Raw genomic sequence first — 23,686 nt, forward strand, 5'->3', positions numbered from 1 at the left:
CCACTAGATGTTGAAACATTGCTGCAGGGACTTACTTCCATTCAGCCACAAGAGCATTAGTGAGGTCGGGCACTGATGTTGGGCGATTAGCGTTCCAATTCACACCAAAGGTGTTTGATGGGGTTGAGGTCAGGGCTCTGTGCAGGCCAGTCAAGTTCTTCCACACCGATCTCGACAAACCAAAAACCATCAAGCGCTATGATGAAACTGGCTCTTATGAGGACCGCCACAGGAAAGGAAGACCCAGAGTTACCTCTGCTGCAGAGGATAAGTTCATTAGAGTTACCAGACTCAGAAAATTGCAGCTCAAATAAATGCTTCACAGAGTTCAAGTAACAGACACATCTCAACATCAACTGTTCAGAGGAGACTGCGTGAATCAGGCCTTCATGGTTGAATTGCTGCAAAGAAACCACTACTAAAGGACACCAATAAGAATCAGAGACTTGCTTGGGCCAAGAAACATGAGCAATGGACATTAGACCGGTGGAAATCTGTCCTTTGGTCTGATTAATCCAAATTTGAGATTTTTGGTTCCATTTAGAATTACAATTCAAGGCACACTTAATCATCATGGCTACCACAGCATTCTGCAGTGATACGCCATCCCATCAGGTTTGTACTAAGTGCAACTATCATTGTTTTTCAACAGGACAATAACCCAAACACACCTCCAGGCTGTGTAAGGGCTATTTGGCCAAGAAGGAGAGTAACCCGACCTCAACAATCACCCGACCTCAACCCAATTGAGATGGTTTGGGATGAGTTGGTCCACAGAGTGAAGGAATAGCAGCCAAGAAGTGCTCAGCACATGTGGGAACTCCTTCAAGACTGTTGGAAAAGCATTCCTCATGAAGCTGGTTGAGAGAATGTGCAAAGCTGTCATCAAGGCAAAGGGTGGCTACTTTGAAGAACATAAAATCTAAAACTTTAAAACTTTTTGGGTTACTACTTTATTCCATATGTGTTATTTCCTAGTTTTGATGTCTTCACTATTATTCTACAGTGTAGAAAATAGTAAAAATAAAGAAAATCCCTTGAACTGAGGACTTGTGTCCAAACTTTTGACTGGTACTGTACATATTTTATATTTCATTCTGAATTATAATGAACATCAATTGTTTTGTAAACAACAACACATTTAAATGTTTTCAATTCCAAATACCATGCATTTTGTTGCCACGTGTCTAGACTAGGGAACATGGTCTGCTATCACTCAAGCCATCACTGCCATCTACAGATGAACAGTGAAAGTTCAGATCCTCTGCTTCACAATAAATGTGAAAGCAGTTTTCATTTTTTAAAGGACATTTAAAATGTATTAATTACTATCCTGTGTTTATACAAACTAAGACACTGTATATTCATAAAAATAGCTAATTGTGAAATATGTGTTAAATGTGTCTAATTGCTTGAGTCCATAACATACACTGAATAAAATAATGAATGACGCTTTGTTACTGCCACTCAAAGTCACTTAGGTAGAACAAGGTCAGAGCAGGGTGTACACAAAGATGTAGGAGGGGCAAATAAAACAAAGCAGCTGGATAAAACATTCATATTTCTACTGTAGCCTACCTGGGATCACACTAGAAGCACCATGGACATCACTGCAATTTTAATAATTGGCTTTGCTGCCTTGATTGCAGCCTTCCTCCTTCTGGTAATTGGTCTACTGTATTCTGAGCTGATGAATTCAGACATTCCTCAAGGGGTTGCAAATCGAGGGAAACTGCATGTAGTTCATGGCATGTTTGTTGGCATAGCAATTGTGGTGAGTATCTATCTATGGAATTGTTAGTGCTTATTATTTGATGTTTTCTGCAGTCAAATCACGTTCAAGTCTCTGAAACAATAATTTATTTAATGTATTCCTTGGTGAAAAGAAAAACATCCTCGTACTTGAATACTATTAAAAAGAGAACTGTCCTTTCAATGTACTCTAACCACTGATAAACTTCAATGGTGTTGATAAGAGAACAATAAATGACAAAAGGTCAAAGTCATTGTTCGGGGTAAGGATACTCAAGCAGAGTTTTCACAGTACTGTACTGTAGTCCACCTTCTGGTAAAACCTTAACTGTGTCACTGGTTATTCATTATGTTGTTGTATTCATTGTTGCTTAGTGTGCAAGCATCAAGAAAAGCAAAGTTATATTGTGACAATTGGAAAATATTTCACCTCACAATGGTTCATGTTAACCTTATTTCTAAGTTCGGCTGTCATCAGGTCAGGTTCCCCAGTTGGTTCAGAAGACAGTTCCTGGTCATTATAAGACCAGTTCCCCCTATACTACGTGTGACAGAACTCACCTTCTCTGAGGTGCCAGTCAGAGTGTATGAGCCCACAGCTGGCTCACTGGGCCTGAGGAAGGGCCTGGTGTATTTCAATGGTGGAGGACGGGCATTGGGTAATTTGGGTAATAAGATAAGAAAAACATAATGTCTAGATAATGTTGCTTATTTATCTTACAGTAGGGGCCTGTTCATATAAAAAAAGAAACGTTTCATTCTCTGTTTACTCTAGTCTAACACTAATGTTCTGTTTCTTGTGATCAGATACTGCAGATGAGGTCTGCAGGCACATTGCCAAAGAGGCTGAAACCACAGTGGTTTCTGTTGGGTAACTTTTACTTTCTGACTCACTGACTCAAAATGTGCTTCTAAAGCAGATCAATACAGTGAAAAGGGCTGTGAAGTTGTCAAAGACGACATGTTGCTCCTTTCTCTACCCTCTTTAGATACCGGCTTATCCCTGAACATCAGTATCCCACTCAGCTGGATGACTGAGACTGCAACGTGTCACTTCCTGTCTGTGGCAGAGGCAGAGTTCGGGGTGGACCCAGGCAGAGTGGCAGTTGGGGGTGATAGTGCTGGGGGAACCTGGCAGCCATACTGTGACAGCGTCTGGCCAAGAGAAAGAATGGACATCTGCTGTCTCCCTGTGCCCAGGTCCTCATCTACCCAGCTTTGCAGATGGCAGATTTAAACCTGCCTTCATACCAGCAGAATCATGCTGTGCCCATATTGTTCTGTGGCTGGATGGCATTCTACTTCCTGCAGTATCTCAACGGGGACACGTCAGTGTGCCAGGATGTGCTGGAGGGGAACCACATCCCTGCTGAGATGAGGCTGGCCTTCAAGGAGTGGTTCTCCCCAGAACACCTCCCTCCTGAGTGTAGGGTGCGGTGCCACCGCCAGCATGTACACTCAGACTTAGACTACAACAGAGAGGTGTACCACAAAATCAAAGACCGTCTGGATCCGGAGGTGTCCCCGCTCCTGGAGGATGACACTGTTATCCGTCTGACCCCACCGGCCTTTATCCTGACCTGTGTGTACGACATACTGAGGGATGTTGGGATCCTGTACAGGAAGTGGCTGCTGGACCTGGAACTGGAAGTCACATGGCATCACATGCCAGACCGCTTCCTTAGACTAATGCAATAAAAAAATAAGCTGGTTAACCTTCCCATCTACAAGATAGGCTGTAGATAGAACTTTAAACTACCTAAAAACGCTTTGAGAAACACTAAACTGATAAAATCGATGTTAATGTTTGGTGTTTGGAATAAAATGATATAGGGATTATTTCGAGATTAGATTTTTCATGTTCCTGGCAAGTGACTTTGTTCTATTTACAGGCAAAGCTAATAAACTCCTACACAGCTAAGTACATGTTTTACTCTTATTTTAATCAGTTAAGGCATTCGTTTTCATTTCTACAGAAAGATGAAGTCCAATTATATTCATTATGATTTAAATGAAGACGTGTATTGCATGTATGAGATATATGCTAACTGCTGCAGAATTCTGCACCAAGTGTTATCATAATGCAGGTCCTTTGCCTTCCATTTGCCTGTACTACTGTTCCACTATTCTGTTTCAGTCACAGAATGTTTGCTGTATCCATAGCAACCGAGCTTCCTCCTCCTATGTCACAATGAGAGCAGGTGAAATGCACCATCATCCGTTCTGTTTGATCTAACTATGCTCTAATATTAGGACCAAACCAGCTCTTAATCAGCTGTATGTGACACCATGTGCAGTACCACATACAGTATGGGAAATCAGGAAAAGAGTTATGATAAATGGACCCAACCTGGCTGGAGAATAGAGCAGAAGTATGCAAACAAAGTTCTAATTGGCAACTGGGTGGAAGAGAAGTTTCAGGTAGGGTTTTTAATCTTGGGATTTTCAATTAATTGCTGTTGCTATCATGCATTGCCTGTGATGAATGTTGCTAATTCATCAAATAATGCAACATTTGGCAAGAGTCATCAAAAGTCATTATTAAGAGTTTTAATTACAGCAAAGCGTGGGTACAGCAGCCTTTCCTTTCGATCCAAATGAGATTCTCACAAGAAAAACCTGCACTGAGTGTGAGAATGTGCTGTACCTCCTGCTTTCTGTAGCCAAAGATCTTCAACAAACTAGTTCAATGGCTGGTTTCCAATGGTTCTGCTGCTTCTCAGTCGGTTTGCAAATCTATACAAAAATAATTAGAGGGCTTCAGTTAAGCTACATCAGCACAGACTCCCAGTGTGAGAGACTCAAGAGGCAGTCTAATTGCATTGACGCCAGGCAGGGCCGCGGGCTGCTGCTTCAGGATCTGACTAGAGGGATGTCTTTAGAAATACTGTACAACAGCATGGATCGATGGTGAAGTGTGAGCTTTGCTGAGCTCATGCTTAAGTGGCTGAGCAATCCCTCCTCTCCTCCTCTCACCCCCTCCTCCTCCTCTTCCTGTCTATTTACCCTGTCTGTCCGAGACAGTTCACTCGAGAGTGTAAGACAGCCAACAGCACCAACCGTGCAGACTACCAGCCACAGAGGGACCACCGGCCAGACGTCATCCTCAGACGAGAGGCGCTGCGGAAAGCTGAGGTCAGTCTTACACAGCAGGATCATGATATCATTAGCACTAGCGAAATGCTAGTCAAGTTAGGCCTAAAAGTCTGTTAGAACAAAATCTAAACCTAGATGATTCATATCCCCAGAGGTAATGAGCTAATCAATCAAAGAAACAGTGTGCCATCTGCCATTGTTTTAAAGCAATGGATGGCCAGTAGAATAGTGGGTTGCGGTGTGTTCCAGGGCCTTCCTGCTAAGCTGCTTCTCTCCCACCACGGCACGCTGCCCTCCCATTACCTGGTCACCCTCTATGATGAGATGTATGGGCGCCAGGGCACCTCCACCCTGCCTGCCTTGCGCTCCTGGCATCCAGACAGGCTGGCGTGGATGCAAGAGAAGTCTGACCACCCAATCTTGGGTAAGAGAAGAAGTCAAAATTACAATAGCCCCTTTCTAAAGCATTGGTTCCACCAGGTTTTGAGTGCAAAACCCATATGGAACACAGCACCTTGGTTTAACAAATCCACTTTTATATGGTAAAAAATCATCGCACAGTATGTTTGAATTATAAAAAGCTTGTATTTACTTGACTGTGGCACAGAAAAATGTCAGCTGTAATTACAAACTAGTCTCAAGTAAAGAAAAACCGGGAAGAACAAAGATGCAGTGTTCAACAATTAAAGTTCAGGCAGAATAAATGGCCTTGGATTGCTCCAAATCTGTCACAGATATAATTAATGACTGCAGCACTGTAACAGCTGAGCCCTCTTTCTCTCTCCCTCCCTTCCTTCTCCCTTCCAGCACCTCCAACTAACTTTGGCCTGGTGGAGTCTAGACAGGTCCGTCTGGACAAGCAGCAGTCCCACCTCCCTGCGCTGAGTGTGTACAGGTCAGCGTACCAGAAGTACCCACTCAGTGCTTTCTGCCAGCCCCGCTTTGCCAGTGTGCCACGAGGCCACTCCAGTAAGCTTCATCCTGCCAATCGAATCAACAAGGACATGGATCTGAAACAACGGCCCTGCAGACAGGTCCCAGACAACTCAGTCTCCGCCAGCCTCCTCCCTCCCCTGTCTGCTGTGTAGACACAGAGCTCGGGCCCTGAGATGGCGCGCCTCACACGCTGTTTCGATACTCAAAGTGGTGCTGTTTGAGGATTTTATTTTTTATTAGTCTAAGGCATGAACAATTAAATGAAGCAGAACATATGGGATATCAAAATATGTAGAAAATTAAACAGGATTCTCATTATAATCTCTTGAAATCAAGGCACTGTGTGTGTGTGTGTGTGTGTGTGTGTGTGTGTGTGTGTGTGTGTGTGTGTGTGTGTGTGTGTGTGTGTGTGTGTGTGTGTGTGTGTGTGAACATCTGAACATTTAGGATAAGCACATGCTAATTATTTTCTTCGCACTTAATATTTGCAATTCGCTGTTTCACTATTTGCCGTTCTTGTCTATTAATGTTCTGTATTATGTCATGTTTCATGTTTTGTGTGGACCCCAGGAAGAGTAATGGGGATCCTAATAAAATACCAAAATACCAAATACCCTAGCCTAGATGCTTTGGAAATCAAAGAGAGTGTTGATGTCTGAGCTGACCTGGGTGTCCATATCAGGAGCTATGAGTGATGTAAGGCATACTCTGAGGGGACCTGTCTAACTCCCATTCCATTAGGTGTTTAATTACAGGGAATCAAAGTGTTTAATTAGGAGGAATCAAAGATGCTTATATGTTTGATGGTCAACCATCTGTGTCTCTATTCTCCTGCTGCCTCAGTCAGTGCAGCCCTCTGCCCGCCTCTCCGTTACTCATTTCAATACTCAAGCTGATTTTTGTGTGAGTCAGAAAATGTGGGTAGATCATGTGTTATCAATTACTCCTTTGAGTGTTTGGTTAGTCAGACCACATGATGGCGCTATAGCGGCATGTCACACAATGGAATCCGAGACAAGGGTTCCGTGCCACTCTGTTGTTGATCTTAGTTTATGATTGCTCTTTGTGAGACAGCTTGATTTGAATGAAAAAACTATTATACGTTTAAACATTCATTCAAACATGTATATTGTCGATGTTATTATACAACACATCAATTAACCGCCACATCTATCATCCTACAAATTCATTGATTTACTCTGCAGTCAGACACGACACATCACACAGCAGAGCTCTGTTTGTTAAATTGTTGATGACTTATCATTGAAAATCAGTCACTGTCTGGAAGGAAAACATATTTCATTTAAATCATGACTCAACCACATGACTTAAATGCCAACACAATGCTGAACAAACTGCTTTCAGTTTTTTATTATTTTTGCATATTTCTTTCTTCTGCTAATTAATATTGTACAAATGTAACGATAAATATTTGTTAATAAAATCAAGAGTACTTTCATTACAGTCATTAGTTATGTTGGTGCCTTAATTACTTCTAATATCAACAATGTTGAAAACAACAGCAGAAGAAAACAGGCGACTACTGTACTCCAATCTTAGAAGAGATTCAAAAGTAGCATTGACTTTTGTTTATTGAAGCTCACATACAGTACATTATGCTCTGTCACAACCTTCTACATCATGTCATACTTACAGACCAACTGTGGATAATTGTATTGAGTCCAGTCCTGTGTGAGTAATGTTTGTACCCTACACAGCTGCCCATTGTGAGGGATTATTATTATATCAACCCAGTACTCCAAAGCATTATGGTTGAGTGAATTAACTTAAGACTTGTTTATTAATTATTTTTACATTTGCATGATTTAGAAGTAACTCGGTAGTGCAAGGGTGGAGGGAAATGAAAAGAAGAAGCAGCTTTCACAAAAACATGGAGTTTCTATGGCAGTACACCCTGAATAAATCTAAACAAGCAGTAGTCTAATTACCATTAATGGTGTTAATATTTTACTTCCATTGCCTCTGATTAAGACAGCTGTGCTTCCCAGTAGGACACTCTCAGCTATGAAAATGGCCTTGGTGCATAAATACATGAGATACTCCCTCACTGCTCTGTCCTTGTCTGTGCTGAGGAGAATCATTCCTGGTCACACGCTGGTCTGGAGAGCTTTCTTATCAGGAAGTGAGAGTACAAAGGGGAAAAGGATGCCCTTAGCTGCAGAGAGGACACTCAAATCGTCCGCTACGAAGCTCGGAGAGATCTCATCAGCCAGGAACCTCATGGTGAACTGGTGGCTTATGCAGTAGATGGTGTCGTCCACAACAACACACTGGAAGGCAGGGCAGTGGGCGAGGCGTTTGGTGCAGCATTCGTACCATAGTCGTGCCACGGTGTGGTAGCGGTACACACTGATGCCTAGCTGTGGGTTGACATCGAAGCGATACAGAAAGTTTCTTACGCCCACTATCTCGGTGGTCCTCATTTTGCTTCCCGTTATTGCGCTTTTCCTCCACACATTGATTTTTGGGTTGTAGCGCAACAGTGTGTATCTCAGTGTTCCTCCTAGAACAAAGAGTTCCCCATTGCACACCGTGACATGATGGGCCACAGCAAATGTATCATTGGGCAGTGGGGCCACAAAACTCCATCTGTCAGAGCGGGGGTCATAGCGCTCTACGGTAGACAGACACTCCCCTCCGATGGCATAGATGCAGCCCTGTAGGGCTGCCAGTTTGCAGTGGGGCCTGGACTCATTCATAGGACTGATCTCTTTCCAAATGGACGTTACGGGGTTGTAGCAGAACACTCTCTTGGAAGGTTTCATCTCTCTGTCTGCGCCCTGCTGGCAGCCCCCCACTGCTACAAATAAGTAGTTGTCCATAGTGCACACGGCACAGCCTTTGGAGATGACTTCCTGCGGGACGGGACACAATGGGTGCCAGCTGTCTATATAATCATCATAACAGTAGAGACCACTGGATGGCTTGTTGGTGGCTCGCTGCTCTGTTTTTGTCCCTTGAGGACTACTCCCCACCCAGTCCTGAGGGACCATGTTGGCTGCCACTAAGAACTGCCTTCCTCTCATACGCTGTTTCTGAATCTCATCCCGCTCGCCTGCTCTCAGCATCCCATACAGACCTGGGTCCCTGAGGACCTGGAGGTAGTTGTCAGACATCACTCTGAGGGCTGCCTGCTGCAGAGGGGCCTGCCCATGCTTCTTAGACAGCTCCAGCACCTCCATGCAGTTTCCCAAATCAAGTTTGGCCTTTAAGCTCTCCAACTCTGAGCTGCCCATGTTTTCTGGAGGCAGATTTACAAATCTAGCCCCAGCTATGGTTTCTAGGCTGGGCTTCTCCCATGCACTGGGGCCCCTGGTGTCTGTGGTGGGACTGAGGGGACTGACAGGGCTGGGATCCCCTGATGAATAGGCATGAGAGTGGGACCTCAGCTGGGTGGAGGCTCTGGGTATCAGAGAGGTGATCAGGAGTTCTGAATGTTCAGCCGCTGTGAGGTAGCTCTCCTTGCGGATGAGACCCGGCTTGATGGGAGATGTGGACTCCGGACTAACTGGGGAGAACGGCCTCTCAACAGGACTCTGCGGCAAAACCAGATCACGCATGATGATGGGGCTTAGGGATGAGTGAGGCTCAGAGAGGCTGCTGCCACGGCTTCCAAATTTCACAGACTGTGAGTCCAGTGAATCCCCCTCAAACTGACCCAATATGGAGTCTGTGATGGAGTGCGAGGACGATTCCACAAAGTATTCATAGATTTTTCCCCGCACAATGCTCTGGTCCCCAGGTCCTTCCATCACAAGGTTGGCATCCTCCACTGTGATCTCTGCCTTGGAGAGAAAGCTGGAGTAGGCCCCCTGGAGCCCCAGGTCCTGCCTCAGCTCTCTGCCGACCCCCAGCCCCACACTGCCCTCCAGCCTCTGCAGAAAGCAAGGGGATCGACGGCCCGATGGGCTGGCCAGCCCACTGTCATTAGGATCAGGGAGTTTCAAGATGGATCCAAACATACAATTATTGGTCTTAATCTCAGCCTCCTCAACAAACACGGGGATATCTTCCTCCAACTCCAAGCTGTTGTCCTCCTCTACATTTGATTCCTCCTGCAATGCAGCCATTTCCTTAGTGTTTGTGAACTTGCCTGCTTCTTCAATCTGGGTCACTTCTCCTTCCCCTGTCCCTGTATTGGTCTTGTCAGGTGTCAGGTCATCACTCCGTGAGTGGCCAGGCTGTTTGTCCCCATCACTTCTGGTGTCATGTTTGGCTGTGCTTGGAGGTCGCAGATCCATCTTGCAGTTCAGACAGGTTCCAATGGGTTCTTCAGTGGGCCTGTCTGGAGGAGGCCTCACATAGAGCTGGGATTTAGCTGCTGTACCCCTGGAGCTGTAGAACCTGTAAGCCCAGGAGATGAGCAGAACGGCGGCCACGGAACACGTCAGCTTCCCCAGCAGTTGCATGTCGAACTGGACACCCAGCAGATCTGCTATGGGCATGACTAAACGGAGGAGTTGCCAAGGTGAACAACCTTTTTGTCTGGGTATTTCTTTTCAGTGCATCTTAGCCAATGGTAGCTGGTAACCTGCAGGCTGCAGAGGTCTGATGACTGTGTCTGTTCTCTCTCTTCTCTCTGGACAACTTGTAAACTGATACCAACAGTATTTGCATCTCTCGCTGCTGGGGCGGGGCAGCGGTCACATTCCACCTGCAACAGGTGATCATGTTTGCTCTGGCCTTCACTATGTCGTAGAGAACAGTCATACTTAGATAATTCCAGTGAACATATTTACATTTGTTGACTCATCACAAGATGAGTTTATCATGTTGTTTACTGAGTGATTTAATTAAGTGTTTGAACAATTTGGAAACTATATCACCACAAGGTTAAACACAGATTCAGACTATAGTGCTGTTGAGCCTAATGTTTACATGACTGTATTTGTAGGAGTGGCCTGGATCATATGTCTCTATTTCAGACCTATGTCAACAAGAAAATAATGATCCAGTTCAAACACATGACAGGCTGCTGTCTGCTGAAAACATGGTTTGACTAAGGCGTGGGAAAGGCTGATTGGTCACATTTAAGGACATCATGACCAGGATACAGTTGTTTGCACAGGCAAAACTAAAGATGAAATATCTTTCACTATACAACACACTATACAACACACTATACAACATACTATACAACACACTATACAACACATTGGTTTTGACTCAGCTACAACAGGAAAAGAGGCAAGGGATCATGTTCTTATAGAAATGAACTATACATTTAAGCACAGACTTCTAAAAACAATGACTGGGTAAGTGCACAAATTATATGGTAATTTCTATCACACACCGTTATGAACACCAACTGTAAGACAGAGCCTCAATGCCAAAAAGGAATGTTGACTGTATGAATCTGACAATATTATCCATATTTATAGACTGCATTGACATACAATACATACATCTCTGTCACGCTTGAGTCCTGTCACTCAGTCACTGCAGTTAAGCTGTCAAATAGTAATTTGTGTTGCCGATAACGACACGCTTGACCGAGGCCAGGGTCATAACAAAGAGCTGGGCCGGCAGCGATGCGATGATCTCAGGGAGGTGTGTCCTGCAGGGAGCCATTTGACCGGTGTCCTCTGTGACATAGACACTATTTGGCCATCTGATAGCATAGGCTCTAGATGCCCATAAAGGGATCCGGACTCAGCCGGCATGGTTAGTCGTGAATAATTCACTAGTGTCACACAAAGGCAGCTCATTCTCCTCACTGCCTCCGCCATCTCAGGTGTACCATTCAGGAGCACTGCAGAACAAAATGATTGCCAGCATGTGCAGTGTTGTATGGAGACACTTTCACCTCTTCTCCTCCTGTGATATGATATTGTGATATGATATGGACAGGAAATGAGAAATGTAAACCGTTTAAACAGCTGTAACTATTTAAGGTGAACCATATAACCGTAAGGGTTCTTTTTGGAGGATAGGTGGAGTGTGTAATAGATTAAGATAAGGTAGGATGAGGGGAAAGTGAACTCGGTAGCTATACATGACTATCAGAGGGCGAAATTACCATAAGGGCATTCTGATTACAAGTTTAGCACTGACGTGTGAAAAGATAAAGCAATTGATGTGTATATGTGTATTTTTTTATGTACTTGTGAAAAAAATATATTGCATACATCAAAAGCATGATTACATAGATTTCCTCTGTTGGCCATCAGATATGCATGCCCTACAAATATCCTGAACATGACACAAACACAATAGAGCCAAGATGTCACACAATATCCATCATTCAATGTGGTGTGCTTTTATTTGGTCCACTGTCTCTTTTATCATGGATGGGCCTTCAATGAACATCCACATACAGTGCATTCTGAAAGTATTCAGACACTTTCCCTTTTTCCACATTTTGTTATGTTACAGCCTTATTCTAAAATGGATTAAATATTTTTTTTTCTTTATCAATCTACCCACAATGCCCCATAATGACAAAGCAAAAACAGGTTTTTAAACATTTTTGCAAATTTATAAAAAACCTATTTACACAAGTATTCAAACCCTTTGCTATGAGACTCGAAATTGAGCTCTGTTTCCAGTGATCATCCTTGAGATGTTTCTACAACTTGTTGTAAATGCAATTGATTGGAAAATATTTGAAATAGCACACACCTGTCTATATAAGGTCCAACCGCTGACAGTGCATGTCAGAGCAAAAACCAAGGCTACCAAAACATTGCTGCAGCAAGAAAACAGTGATTCTTAAATGGAAGAGGTTTGGAACCACCAAAACTCTTTCTAGAGCTGCCCTGCCAAACTGAGCTATTAGGGGAGAAGGACCTTGGTCAAGGGGGTGACCAATAACCAGATGGTCACTCTGTCAAAGCTCCAGAGTTCCTCTGTGGAAATGGGAGAACCTTCCAGAAGGACAACCATCTCTGCAACACTCTACCAATCAGGCCTTTATGGTAGAGTGGCCACTCCTCAGCCACTCCTTAGTAAAAGGCACAGCAGCCCGCTTGGAGTTTGCCAAAAGGCACTCTCAGATCATGAGAAACAAGATTTTCTAGTCTGATGAAACCAAGATTGAACTCTTCGGCCTGAATGCCAAGCGTCACATCTGGAGGAAACCCTGCACCATCCCTACGGTGAAGCATGGTGGTGGCAGCATCATGCTGTGGGGATGTTTTTCAGCATAAGGGACTGGGAGACTAGTCAAGATCGAGAGAATGATGAACGAAGCAAACTACAGAGAGATCCTTGATGAAAACCTGCTCCAGAGCACTCAGGACCTCTGACTGGGGCAAAGGTTCACCTTCCAACAGGACAACGACCCTAAACACACAGCCAGGACAACGCAGGAGTGGCTTTGGGACAAGTCTCTGAATGTCCTTGAGTGGCCCAGCCAGAGCAAAGTCTTGAACCCGATCGAACATCTCTGGAGAGACCTGAAAATAGCTGTGTAGTGACGCTCCCCATCCAACCTGACATAGCTTGAGAGGATCTGCAGAGAAGAATGGGAGAAACTCCCCGAAAACAGGTGTGCCAAGCTTGTAGCATCATACCCATGAAGACTCGAGGCTGTAATCGCTGCCAAAGGTGCTTCAACAAAGCACTGAGTAAAGGGTTTGAATACTTATGTAAATGTGGTATTTCCGTTTTGTTTATTTTATTACATTTGCAAACATTTCTAAAACCCTGTTTTTGCTTTGTCATTATTGGGTATTGTGTGTACATTAATGGGTGAAAAAAAACTATTTTATCAATTTTAGAATAAGGCTGTAACGTAACCAAATGTGGAAAAGATCAAGCGGTCTGAATACATTCCGAATGCATTGTACATATGTACTTTTTGTAAGTTAAAGACTGGATACATCCTTTCCTCAGATGGACTCTGAAAAACATGATTAGGAAAACAAATGAGTATATCCTGAACTCACAGAATTTATCATTTTGTAAACAAAGTAATGATGTGCATTTTACTCAGGCAGAATAATTAAAGTAATTAAAAGACAATTTACACATTTCCTAATGCATTCATCATAGCTTATGGAGCTGTTTTCTAAAAAAGAACAAGAAAAGTATGAGGTGCCTCTTGAATCCAAATACACAATACTGAAATGATAGTTACAATGTATCATTCATATCCTCCCCTCATACTGTTCCCTAGTTACTCAGCACTCATCTCTAAAACAATTGAATGTGTATTGTACTCAAGGGCGGACTGGGACAAGAATTGGTCCCTGGCATTTTATCCACACAAGCCCTCATATCTGTGCTCTCCTCCAATTTTATTGAGCGAAAAAAATGAATAAAAAGATCTAGAAGTGTTTTTTTTTTGTAGAGTTGTGTTTCATTTTTTAAGGTTACAAACACATTTTATTGTCTTAACCAATCTAGTGACTAAATGACAGCTTAAGTTTGAAATATAATTCTTGGTAGTCTTTGATGCTAGCCAGGGAGAAGTTATAAGAGAGAGGATTGGTGCGGAAGTAACATTGGTAAGGCTAAGCTTGAATGTAAATGTAAGTCAGTGAACATTTTTTTTAAATATCTCCTACTACATTCCTATTAAAGTGAGATGAGAACATTATGGTTAATATAACTATTATGTGATCCATTTTAGTCTGATTAATATTGTAAGGCAAAATATTGTGGTTGGAAAATTGCATTGTGACGCATGGTTCATTTTCTTAAATATCAAACCTTTAGCCTTATTTATTGAATCAACACAAACATGAAATGATTGATTATAGTACATTTGTTGAAAGTAATGAGGATTACAAATAATAAACATGCACTTCTCGCCTGCCGTTACTTCCGTCCCAAGCCTGTTTCACTTCGGCCCCACCGGCAGGTACAAAAGTACATTTGCGATAGTTCAGTTTTCGACTTATTTTGTTACAACTCAATTAACCTAGAAATGAAATTACACTTTCTAATGGTAGAGGACATATATATGTTTATGATAAAATATGGTGGCCCTAGCTCTATCAATTTCTGAGTAAATAGGAAAGAAAAAGAAAAGTGTTACTTCCGTCCCGGTTCTCCGTGCTGAAACATAACATTGGGCATTACAGTATAGTGTTTCTCAACCATACCTACAGAAATCTGATACCATCCTCACTTCGACAGGAAAAAAGGGGACACAACTTCCAAAGCTGTGTTTTTGTTATACAATCAGATCACATTTTTCTCTCTAGTGCATGGGGGAGAGGAGAGTGGCTCGCTCATCACAGCAGCAGGCCCCAGCAAAACAAGCACAGCAGCAGAGCAGCCACTTTCATTACAGGAATCATGAGAATAATAACTTTACTGTTTGACCAAATTATGGTTTTAGCCGCCCAAAAAATAGGAAGTTCTGAGTGAGGTGAAAATGTAGAATTTGCTCTTTCTAAATTTATAGGCACCCTTATCTTTTTTTATGACCCATGATCTTGCCTGTCTTAACTGATGACAGAGTTGGAGCATGTCTCTTTGCTGACGTCACGTTTGACTTTAAATGTTGCGTGACCTCAGCTTAGCCTATCACAAAAATGATCAGTCAAAGGCTCATTATAGATGAGTATAACAGAGAAATTGCGCAAACATCTTTAAAAAAATCTTAACAGACCCACGGGCCCGCCGGACGTGTCACTTTTTTATTGTTTTATTTATATATAAAAAAATATTTCTATGTGTAAATTTCAACCAGACCACCCATTTGCCAGAATTGCCAGATGGCCAATCCACCCCTGATTGTAATTTAGCAAGGTGAGACGACCCCATCCTCATAAGGATGGCTCTATCCGTTCTATTAATCCCTAAAATTCTCCCCTCTTACCTCTCTGCTGGTTTAAGCCTTAATCCTTTAATACACTGTGTATCTAGAATAGTTTAAATTGCAATTCTCCCGAATTTCTGACGCAGGATTATTTTGCAGTAAGCATACCCCTCACTCACAGTGTGACAGTGGAGCGTAGACAAACATACAGAACAGTAGAAAGGGGTTAATGGCAATGTCAGAATGCTGTATATTCCAACCTAATTATATGGAGTCTTTCAGAGAAGGCCAAGACCGAGTTGAAAAGTTGTGAAGGGCAGCTAAATCGAGTGTTAATCGCGAGCTTTAGTGTAGATATTCTGTAAAGAAAAGATGGCCCAAAGGATATTCTGGAGGTAAAAACGTCTGGAAGGATCATCAAATATTCCATCCAAATTCATCCATATACACGTAACCATGACCTCAAAGTAGAGTAACTAACGGTTACTCTACTGTAACTGTTACTGTATACAGTAGATTCTTCATTATTCTGGGATGGGATTATTCTAAAGGTTTTGTATGTATATTGACATCCTGTTATCCAAGATGTGATTAAGTAGGCCTTTAGAAGTAAGAATTAATTAAGTAGGTTTATCTATCTTCCATGGTAAAGACAATAAGGTAGTTTACTGCATGTCATTTTAAACACAGTTAGGTTGTAGAAGTAAAGTCAAGCCAAATTATTTGATAATCTCTCCATTTTAATACAGGTGATATGAAACAAATGCAACAACCCTGTTTACACTCTGCGTCGGGTGAGCATCTTCCTGGAATGGTGGATAACATGACCCTACTAGTAGATGTCAGGGGGAAGAGTTACATATTGTACACAACGCAGGTCACTTAAGATAGTATGCAACAAGTAAATAACTGGATTTACAGGCCAGTGACAATGAGATGCATTGTTGAGCACTGTAACACACGAAAAGGAGAAAGAATTGTCAAACGTCACATGCACCACAACCCCGAACGGCGGACATAATGTAAGATACTGTACTTGCATTGTTTTTTCTATCCTCATTTAAAAACTTGCCACACAGACGATTCTGTCCTGACAGCCTATAGGATTATCTCTTGAAACAGCAAGAAAGGATGAGAAAATACAAACAAAGGCTGTGAGCTGCTGCAAACCCTCCCAACTCTTCATCAACCATTCCTAACCTGAACCCATAAAACCTCTGATTATCTTTAATATTTACGCGGATGTACACAAAATACACTCAAAAAGAAGATGATCCATTTCTCTTTGCGTTTAGTCCTATTGCACATTCCAAGCCATCCGAAAAAAACAACAACCGTTTAGCAATAAAAAACAATGTTCTCATTGAGTATTTAGTTTCCAGTTGTTCATCTGTAGTTTAAAGATTGGGTACAGCACAGCCCAGTGAATGGGTCAATGTGGTGGGCCTGCCAACACCGGTCGGTTCATGTCTCTCTCCACAGTCAACTCCTGCAACGTTTGAACATATCAAAACAAACTCAAATGCTTTTTTCCCCCCTTTTTTAGCAACTGATTTTTTATTGATCAACAGGCTGAAGTGGGACAAGAAAGAAAAAAGAAGGTGTGGTCAGGGGAAGGGGTATACCGGAGGTGGTTATTCTCATGTTCAGTATGTTATGCTGTTTTCTTTATATTATAATCTTGGTTATTATTTCATTACAAAAACAGAGTGGAGGACCATCGGATGGTGGCACTGGTTCCTGAAAGACTGACGCATGGGGGGCCTGTTGGATGACTGGAAAAGGCTTGCAGGACTGTGTGTGTGGTGTGGGTCTGTGTGTTGGAGGGGCTTGGGATATGTTTGTGTGTGTGTGTGTGTGTGTGTGTGTGTGTGTGTGTGTGTGTGTGTGTGTGTGTGTGTGTGTGTGTGTGTGTGTGTGTGTGTGTGTGTTGTGTGTGTATTGTGTATGTGTGCATTGTGTGTGTTGGCTGGAAGGTTTCACGTCAGTTCCACAGTCACTGTGAGGACCAGGGCCAGCACCATCCATATAGGTCCAAGCACATCCACGCGAGGGGTTCCATCTGCAAGGGCCAGAGGAAAACATAGTCAGATCACTATTTATAATATCCAATCCCTAGACACACACAAACTAAACTAAATCTAAATAATTAAGACAAAGCAGATTTGAATTTCAATAAAAACACTGATATTTGTTTTTTCCTCTATGCCATAATGTTAAACTAAATGAAACCAAATAATGTACTGACAGAGCAGATTTGGTCAGATGTTATCCCCTGGTAAATGCTTTCAAAACAAGGACAATTGGCAATTCTGTCTCTTTGCTTTTATGGCAGCTTAACCACATTCTCCACTAAAAATGATATTGCTGCTAGAACTACACTTGAAATAGCCTCATGTTCTCCAGTTGTTTAAGTAGGATTACAATAAAAACAACTACTACGGCCACTGCCTTCACTCCTTCCCTTGTGTCTCTATACCTCAGCTAATTTCCATTATCATCAATACTCTAAAACATTTGTTAGGACAGCCAGAGCATTGAAGCTCTGGCAAAGATGGAAGAGGAGCTTGGTTTGTTGCTCTGCTCTGCTCTGCTGTAGCCCCTGTTCTGACTGACTGATAGGGTGATCTTCCCACACACACAGGGGGAGGAGTGGGCCGATCAGCCACTGAGCGTTCAGACACGTGTGCAGCGACCTCTCGGGCCGTGTTCTACACCGATTTGACTTGCATGCGAGTCATGTCTGTGCCTCGCACTGCCTCGCACCACGATCGGTGGCTTCCACGTTGACCTGATTCTGTCCTTGCTGTGGCACACCTGCCCCTGTGCTTGCCGGATCATTTGCATATTCAAATATACATCCGTAAGATATGGCAAGCAGAGCAGCAGAAAGAGAAAAAGACTGAGAGAGAGCCCTCATATACCTCTGTGCTTCCTCTGATAATCCCTTATCTTTACATATGATAATCTGAGGTGCTGCAAATGAGTTCCCACACTGGGTATGAAACAACCCTAATCTCACAGTTCTCACAAAGTGATAAAAGTGGATAGTGACTGAAACATGATCTGTTCCCTTGTGTTGATGATAGAATGATAGACATGTCTTCACCTGTCGTCAGTTTGCTTATACATCAAACGCTAACCAAGAAGTAGCTAGAAGTCCTTTGTTACTGTGCCATTTTGGATACAAATTGCATGCTTGTCATCGCAGATGTCTTCAACTACATCTTGAGAAATATGTGAGAAGCAAACAAACAGGAGAAATGCTTTTTAAAAGACAACAATAGAAACTTTCTCTGTCAATCGTCTTCATAACTGCCATACTTACTGTTCGGATTCTGAGTGTTTTTCATCATGGCCGGATTTTCTGTTGAGAGACATGAAGGGGAAACGGAGAGAGAGGGAGAGAGAGACCGAGACGGAGAGAGAGAGAGAGAGAGAGAGAGAGAGAGAGAGAGAGAGGGAGAGAGAGAGAGACCGAGACAGAGAGAGAGAGAGAGAGAGAGAGAGAGAGAGAGAGAGAGGGAGAGAGAGACCGAGACGGAGAGAGAGAGAGAGAGAGAGAGAGAGAGAGAGAGAGAGAGAGGCAAAATAAGTGAGATGAGGGGAAAATAGAGAGCTGTTCCTAAAACTCATGTAAAATAACATCCCCCTGGTGAGTCTGTATTAATAGAGCTGTGAACATTGGGTACTCTGGCATAACAAGTTAGAGCATCAGTTAGAACAGTGGTCTGAGGGTGGGACAAGAAGGCAACAGCAGAGATCCTATTCTAACAAACTGACCAAACTGCTGTTCTTTCAGCATCCACATGTGATTTCCCCACAGTCCACAAAGACAGAGAGAAATCAGTGGGTTTGTGACAGCCCGCCTCTTCACTGCTGAGTCACTTCAGTGTAATCACCGAGGGTATTATATCTAAGGTGCTTGGAGATGTTCATCATTAAGATATGAGTACTGCTTTCTGCCAGTGGATATAGCATCCCATCCTTATACTCTATTATACCTGATGATGTATAATGAACAGTTAGCCAAGTGAGCAGAGCTCCAAATATCCCCCATGCCCCTGGAGAGAGAAGTGTCTCATTTCAAGGCCACGGGGGATGGTGCCAAGGTCACTCAATCACCATTTAGCTCCCCTAAGCATGAGTGGAAGCCATCTAGGATATAGACGTAGACAGATAGCCTACACTCCACACATAGCCGATGACAACTGATCGGGCATCCGGGTGTTAAATAAGCATTAGTGCTCTTTCTACCAAAACGCTCCCCAAGGTAACACCTTCCCAAAGTGGCAGTTTCCCTAGAAGGAGGCTCTTTGAGCCCTTCCAACAATTTGTACATTTCTGACATTTTCTAAATCGTGCTCACGGAAGGATGTCAAGGTGGGGATTTATAAATCATGGACAGATCGTTTCTTAGTTGCATTATAGCAGTGTAAGCACATTACAGTTGGGACACATGTCCTGTGAATATGTTAACCCTGGACTCTAGCCCTTGAATATATGAACGCAGTCCAATTTACACTGGGTGAACAAAGAATTTGGAAAACATGCCTAATATTGAGTTGCACCCCCTTTGACCCCAGAACAGTCTCTACAAGGTATCAAAAGCGTTCCACGGGGATGCTGGCCCATGTTGACTCCAATGCTTCTCACAGTTGTGTCAAATTGTCTGGATGTCCTTTGGGTGGTACACCATTCTTGATACACACGGGAAACTGATGAGTGTGAAAAATTCAGCAGCGTTGCAATTCTTTACACACTCAAACTGCTGAGCCTGTCACCTACTATCATACCCCGTTCAAAGGCACTTAAATCTTTTGTCTTGCCAATTCACCCTCTGCATGGCACACACAACGTCTCAATATTCTCAAGGCTTAAACGTCCTTCTTTAGCCTGTCTCCTCCCCTTCATCTACACTGATTGAAGTGGATTTAACAATTGACACCAATAAGGGATAATACATTCCCCTGGTCAGTCTATCTCATATAAAGAGCAGGTGTTCTTAATGTTTTGTACATTCAGTGTATATCAGTTCCATCTCTTGCACAGCAGTTATCTCTAAAATGAGAGTAGAGAATATATAATACATAGGAGAAGTCATTCATCCTTGGAGCAGCGGATTTGATTAAAGTAGAGCAGCTATGAATGACAGGCCTCTGATCAGTTTTAATTCCAAAGGGCTCAAGGGTAAACACATCCAGGGCAGCAGGACATACAGTACAAGTGTAATAGAGTCAGCAAGCAGTCCAACTCCCACATCAACTAAAGCAAACTGGGACTGCGATAAATAGCACATCATGAAAAGACTGATCTAGCTTGCACGTGGTGGGTCGTTGAACAAAGAGGTGGGATGACACTGTCAACAAAAAATATAATTTATTATTTTATGGGCCTCTCGTGATTATTAGCAGTCAGTGTTGGAGAAAATGTGTATAATACACGCTGCTTGTGGGATTCTAATGGCTGTTGGATTTTTACTCACCCAGATGAGAGGCATTACTCACTTATGTAAATCTGCCTTTGTTGGAGAGGCATTGTTGAGTCATTTAGTGATACAATCACTTATTAATCATGCACTTAGTTTGCATAGATAATTCATATCTAAAAATGGCCACAAATCTGTTCTTTCTTTTTTTTACATAAATGCAATGTTTAACACTTTACAGTATGTGGATGAATAATATTAACCATTGAAACACAATTTTAATGGTGTTTGAAATTTGAATAAGGATTTTCCTTTGAATAGTGGGAATAAAATATCCCATGAATAAGAATTAGTGTTAAGTTTTTGATTCTCTGCAATGCTCTCTAGGATTAGAGAATACGGTGATGAGTTTGGACACGTACCAAAGACGATGAGGCGAGTGTGCGTGTCCGTGGAGCCCAGGGGATTCTGGGCCGTGCAGCGGTACATGGAGCCATTGAGTTCGGCTGGCACTCTCTCCAAAATCAGCTCCTTCCCATCCCACTCGGCACTCCCGTCCAGCAGACGGCCCCCGACCCGGGTCCAGGTGAAGAGGGGCTCAGGGAACACCTCATTCTATCAACAGACCACCGCAGTGTGTGTGAGGGAGGGAGGGAGGGACAAGAGGGGAAAAAGAGATAAGTCCCAGCCAAGAGATTAAGAACAAAGGCTATATGAATAATACACGCTCTATTTCCCCCTAACGCAATGGTGAGTTAACAGCATGCATTAATAATCAACACTACATTTACAAAATGTTTCTCATTCTCATGCCTCTTCAGAGAGTTCCCCACACAGTTTTAAAATATTTCCCTTTTCAAAAGGGTTGTCATGGTTATTAAGAGGGCTATTCTCCCACAGAGAATAAGCCTTCCTGCTGTCCTCCTCTGGATGTCTTTTCTGCCATCTGCTGGATACAGACATGTTATTAGAATCAAGTCAGCTGGAGAACACGTCAGCAGGGGAGGAGAGGGCGTTAAGTAGAGAGAGTGGTATGAGGGGTTGTGGTGCTCAAAGGTTATTCAAAGGGAACAACACATCATCAGGAATTATGATCCCTCCACACATGGTCAAAGAAGAACTGGCTAGGGAACTCTACTGTTTCATCTAGTCTGCACTGCAGGACTGAGGGCCAAATACGTTGCTGTCAATCATCTTGGGTGAAAGGGCACAAAGAGATTGACAAACGATTGACGTCTATTCCTGAAGAAAAGTGTGATGCAACAGAATGAAATTCCATTAAGATAAACTAACTGTTAGTGATAATCTGACTAGATTTTCTTTTAGCAATTAGAAATGTGACATCCCAGCCCTTTTAAAGAATCTACGACGACTTGACTCTTGCCACTTTGTGTGACCCATAGAAATGCTTTAATGAACTGAATATCTGCCTTGACTATCTGGTTTGTCATCGTTCTGACTAAGCTGGTGTGATTTGTGTCACCTTTCAAAAATGACTGTGCTGATAAGAGTTATTGAACCTCTGAATTCACATGATGACAGAAGCGAAAGGGGTTTGTTGATCCGGGATAGTCTCATGGCATAAGGTCACACTAAGATAAAAAAAAAACATTGAAAGGTCCGAGTGAGACCTTCCTGTCACATATCCCCAACGGCTTTAGAGAAACCAAATTAAAAAGACCAGCCGCAATGAAAGAGTCAGTGCCTTTCTCATCTTCATATGTATTAACACAGATTGGGGTCTAAGCATATCAATGGAAAGAAAGGCAAAACCCCACACTGTGTGATTATGTATCATTCTGATACTATAAACCGTAGGGGATACTGATATCTTTTTTATCACACTATGAGAAGGCAAGAGAGGTAAAATATGTTTTAGCACTAAATCTTATCTACTGGTGAAACCCCAGAGCCTTGGTCCAGTGAAGGATAAGGGAGATTTACTTTGGGATGAATCTCCATGCACTGACGTCTGATTCCGAAGGGCCCAATTGGCTGTACGTCCCAGTCAAGCCTGTTTATAGTGACCATTCTTAACACTATTCAAAGGACAACTTCAAATACCATGAAATCAGTGGGTGGAGATACTCACATACATCTGCCCAGGTTTCAGCCTGCTGCACTAAACTAAACTTAAAGGCACCGGATCAGTGCCATGATTAGATCCTTTTCATTTCAAAAGTAGCAAACCAGAATAAAACAATGACAAACAGAGACTTTATGAAAACAAACAGTGCTATCATGTCCAGAAATTCACGAAGCAGTGAATGAACAGTAACAAAGGCGATTGGTGTGCTGGTCCATTAGCATGGCCTATCAGGATTAACCTTATCCTCTCTACCTGGCTGGGTCTAGCAGGCAGCACCACCACTGTGTCATCCCTATCCCTATCACTGAGATGGGGATCAGCTAAATACCATTCACACTGCAGGAAAGATTGTCTTTTTTTGACAGAGGATGATAGTTAAAAAAAATAAAACTACTCCTAACTGGAATGCTCTAGCAGGAACAAACCCTCACTCTGCTCTGCTGAGGAATCCTCTAACAGCTTGACATGGATGCCTGTTGGCTTAAGGAGATAGACTTAAGAAAACAACAGAACATCAGAGAATTGGAGGTATCCATAAACAAACAGATTTTGGAAAGGGTTATTCATTTTTCATTGAAATAGTTTAATGCCTTGAGGCATAGGCAGTACGCAACAGTGAAACAGAAATGTGAAAAGATAAGAATATTCCCCC

The 23,686-nt window shown here is 42.7% G+C and overlaps 3 protein-coding genes and 1 pseudogene across 4 annotated transcripts in view; 2 read left to right on the top strand and 2 right to left on the bottom strand.

Annotated features, from left to right (window-relative positions):
• The first annotated feature begins 1,523 nt into the window (after window positions 1-1,523).
• On the top strand, window positions 1,524-3,676 carry LOC115207083 (arylacetamide deacetylase-like 3; annotated as a pseudogene).
• A 285-nt stretch (window positions 3,677-3,961) lies between these two features.
• On the top strand, window positions 3,962-6,192 carry cfap107 (cilia and flagella associated protein 107). Its single transcript, XM_029774083.1, has 4 exons — window positions 3,962-4,173; window positions 4,777-4,887; window positions 5,098-5,272; window positions 5,656-6,192. The coding sequence occupies exons 1-4, from the start codon at window positions 4,042-4,044 to the stop codon at window positions 5,934-5,936; spliced, it is 699 nt and encodes a 232-aa protein (XP_029629943.1). The 5' UTR covers window positions 3,962-4,041; the 3' UTR covers window positions 5,937-6,192.
• Window positions 6,193-7,333: 1,141 nt separating this feature from the next.
• klhdc7a (kelch domain containing 7A) lies at window positions 7,334-11,568 on the bottom strand. Its single transcript, XM_029775133.1, has one exon. The coding sequence runs from the start codon at window positions 10,248-10,250 to the stop codon at window positions 7,893-7,895; it is 2,358 nt and encodes a 785-aa protein (XP_029630993.1). The 5' UTR covers window positions 10,251-11,568; the 3' UTR covers window positions 7,334-7,892.
• A 4,668-nt stretch (window positions 11,569-16,236) lies between these two features.
• igsf21a (immunoglobin superfamily, member 21a) overlaps window positions 16,237-23,686 on the bottom strand; it is a 289,747-nt gene continuing 282,297 nt past the window's right edge. For both annotated transcript variants that reach the window (XM_029775134.1, XM_029775135.1), the window contains exons 8-10: window positions 21,368-21,560; window positions 18,846-18,884; window positions 16,237-17,579 (exon numbers count right to left, since the gene is read on the bottom strand). In XM_029775134.1, coding sequence (XP_029630994.1) covers window positions 17,497-17,579; window positions 18,846-18,884; window positions 21,368-21,560 — 315 coding nt within the window. In that variant the 3' untranslated portion in view covers window positions 16,237-17,496. The remainder of the gene's footprint in view (window positions 17,580-18,845; window positions 18,885-21,367; window positions 21,561-23,686) is intronic.

This window comes from Salmo trutta, chromosome 14, assembly GCF_901001165.1.
Source record: "Salmo trutta chromosome 14, fSalTru1.1, whole genome shotgun sequence".
NCBI classification, from domain to species: domain Eukaryota; kingdom Metazoa; phylum Chordata; class Actinopteri; order Salmoniformes; family Salmonidae; genus Salmo; species Salmo trutta.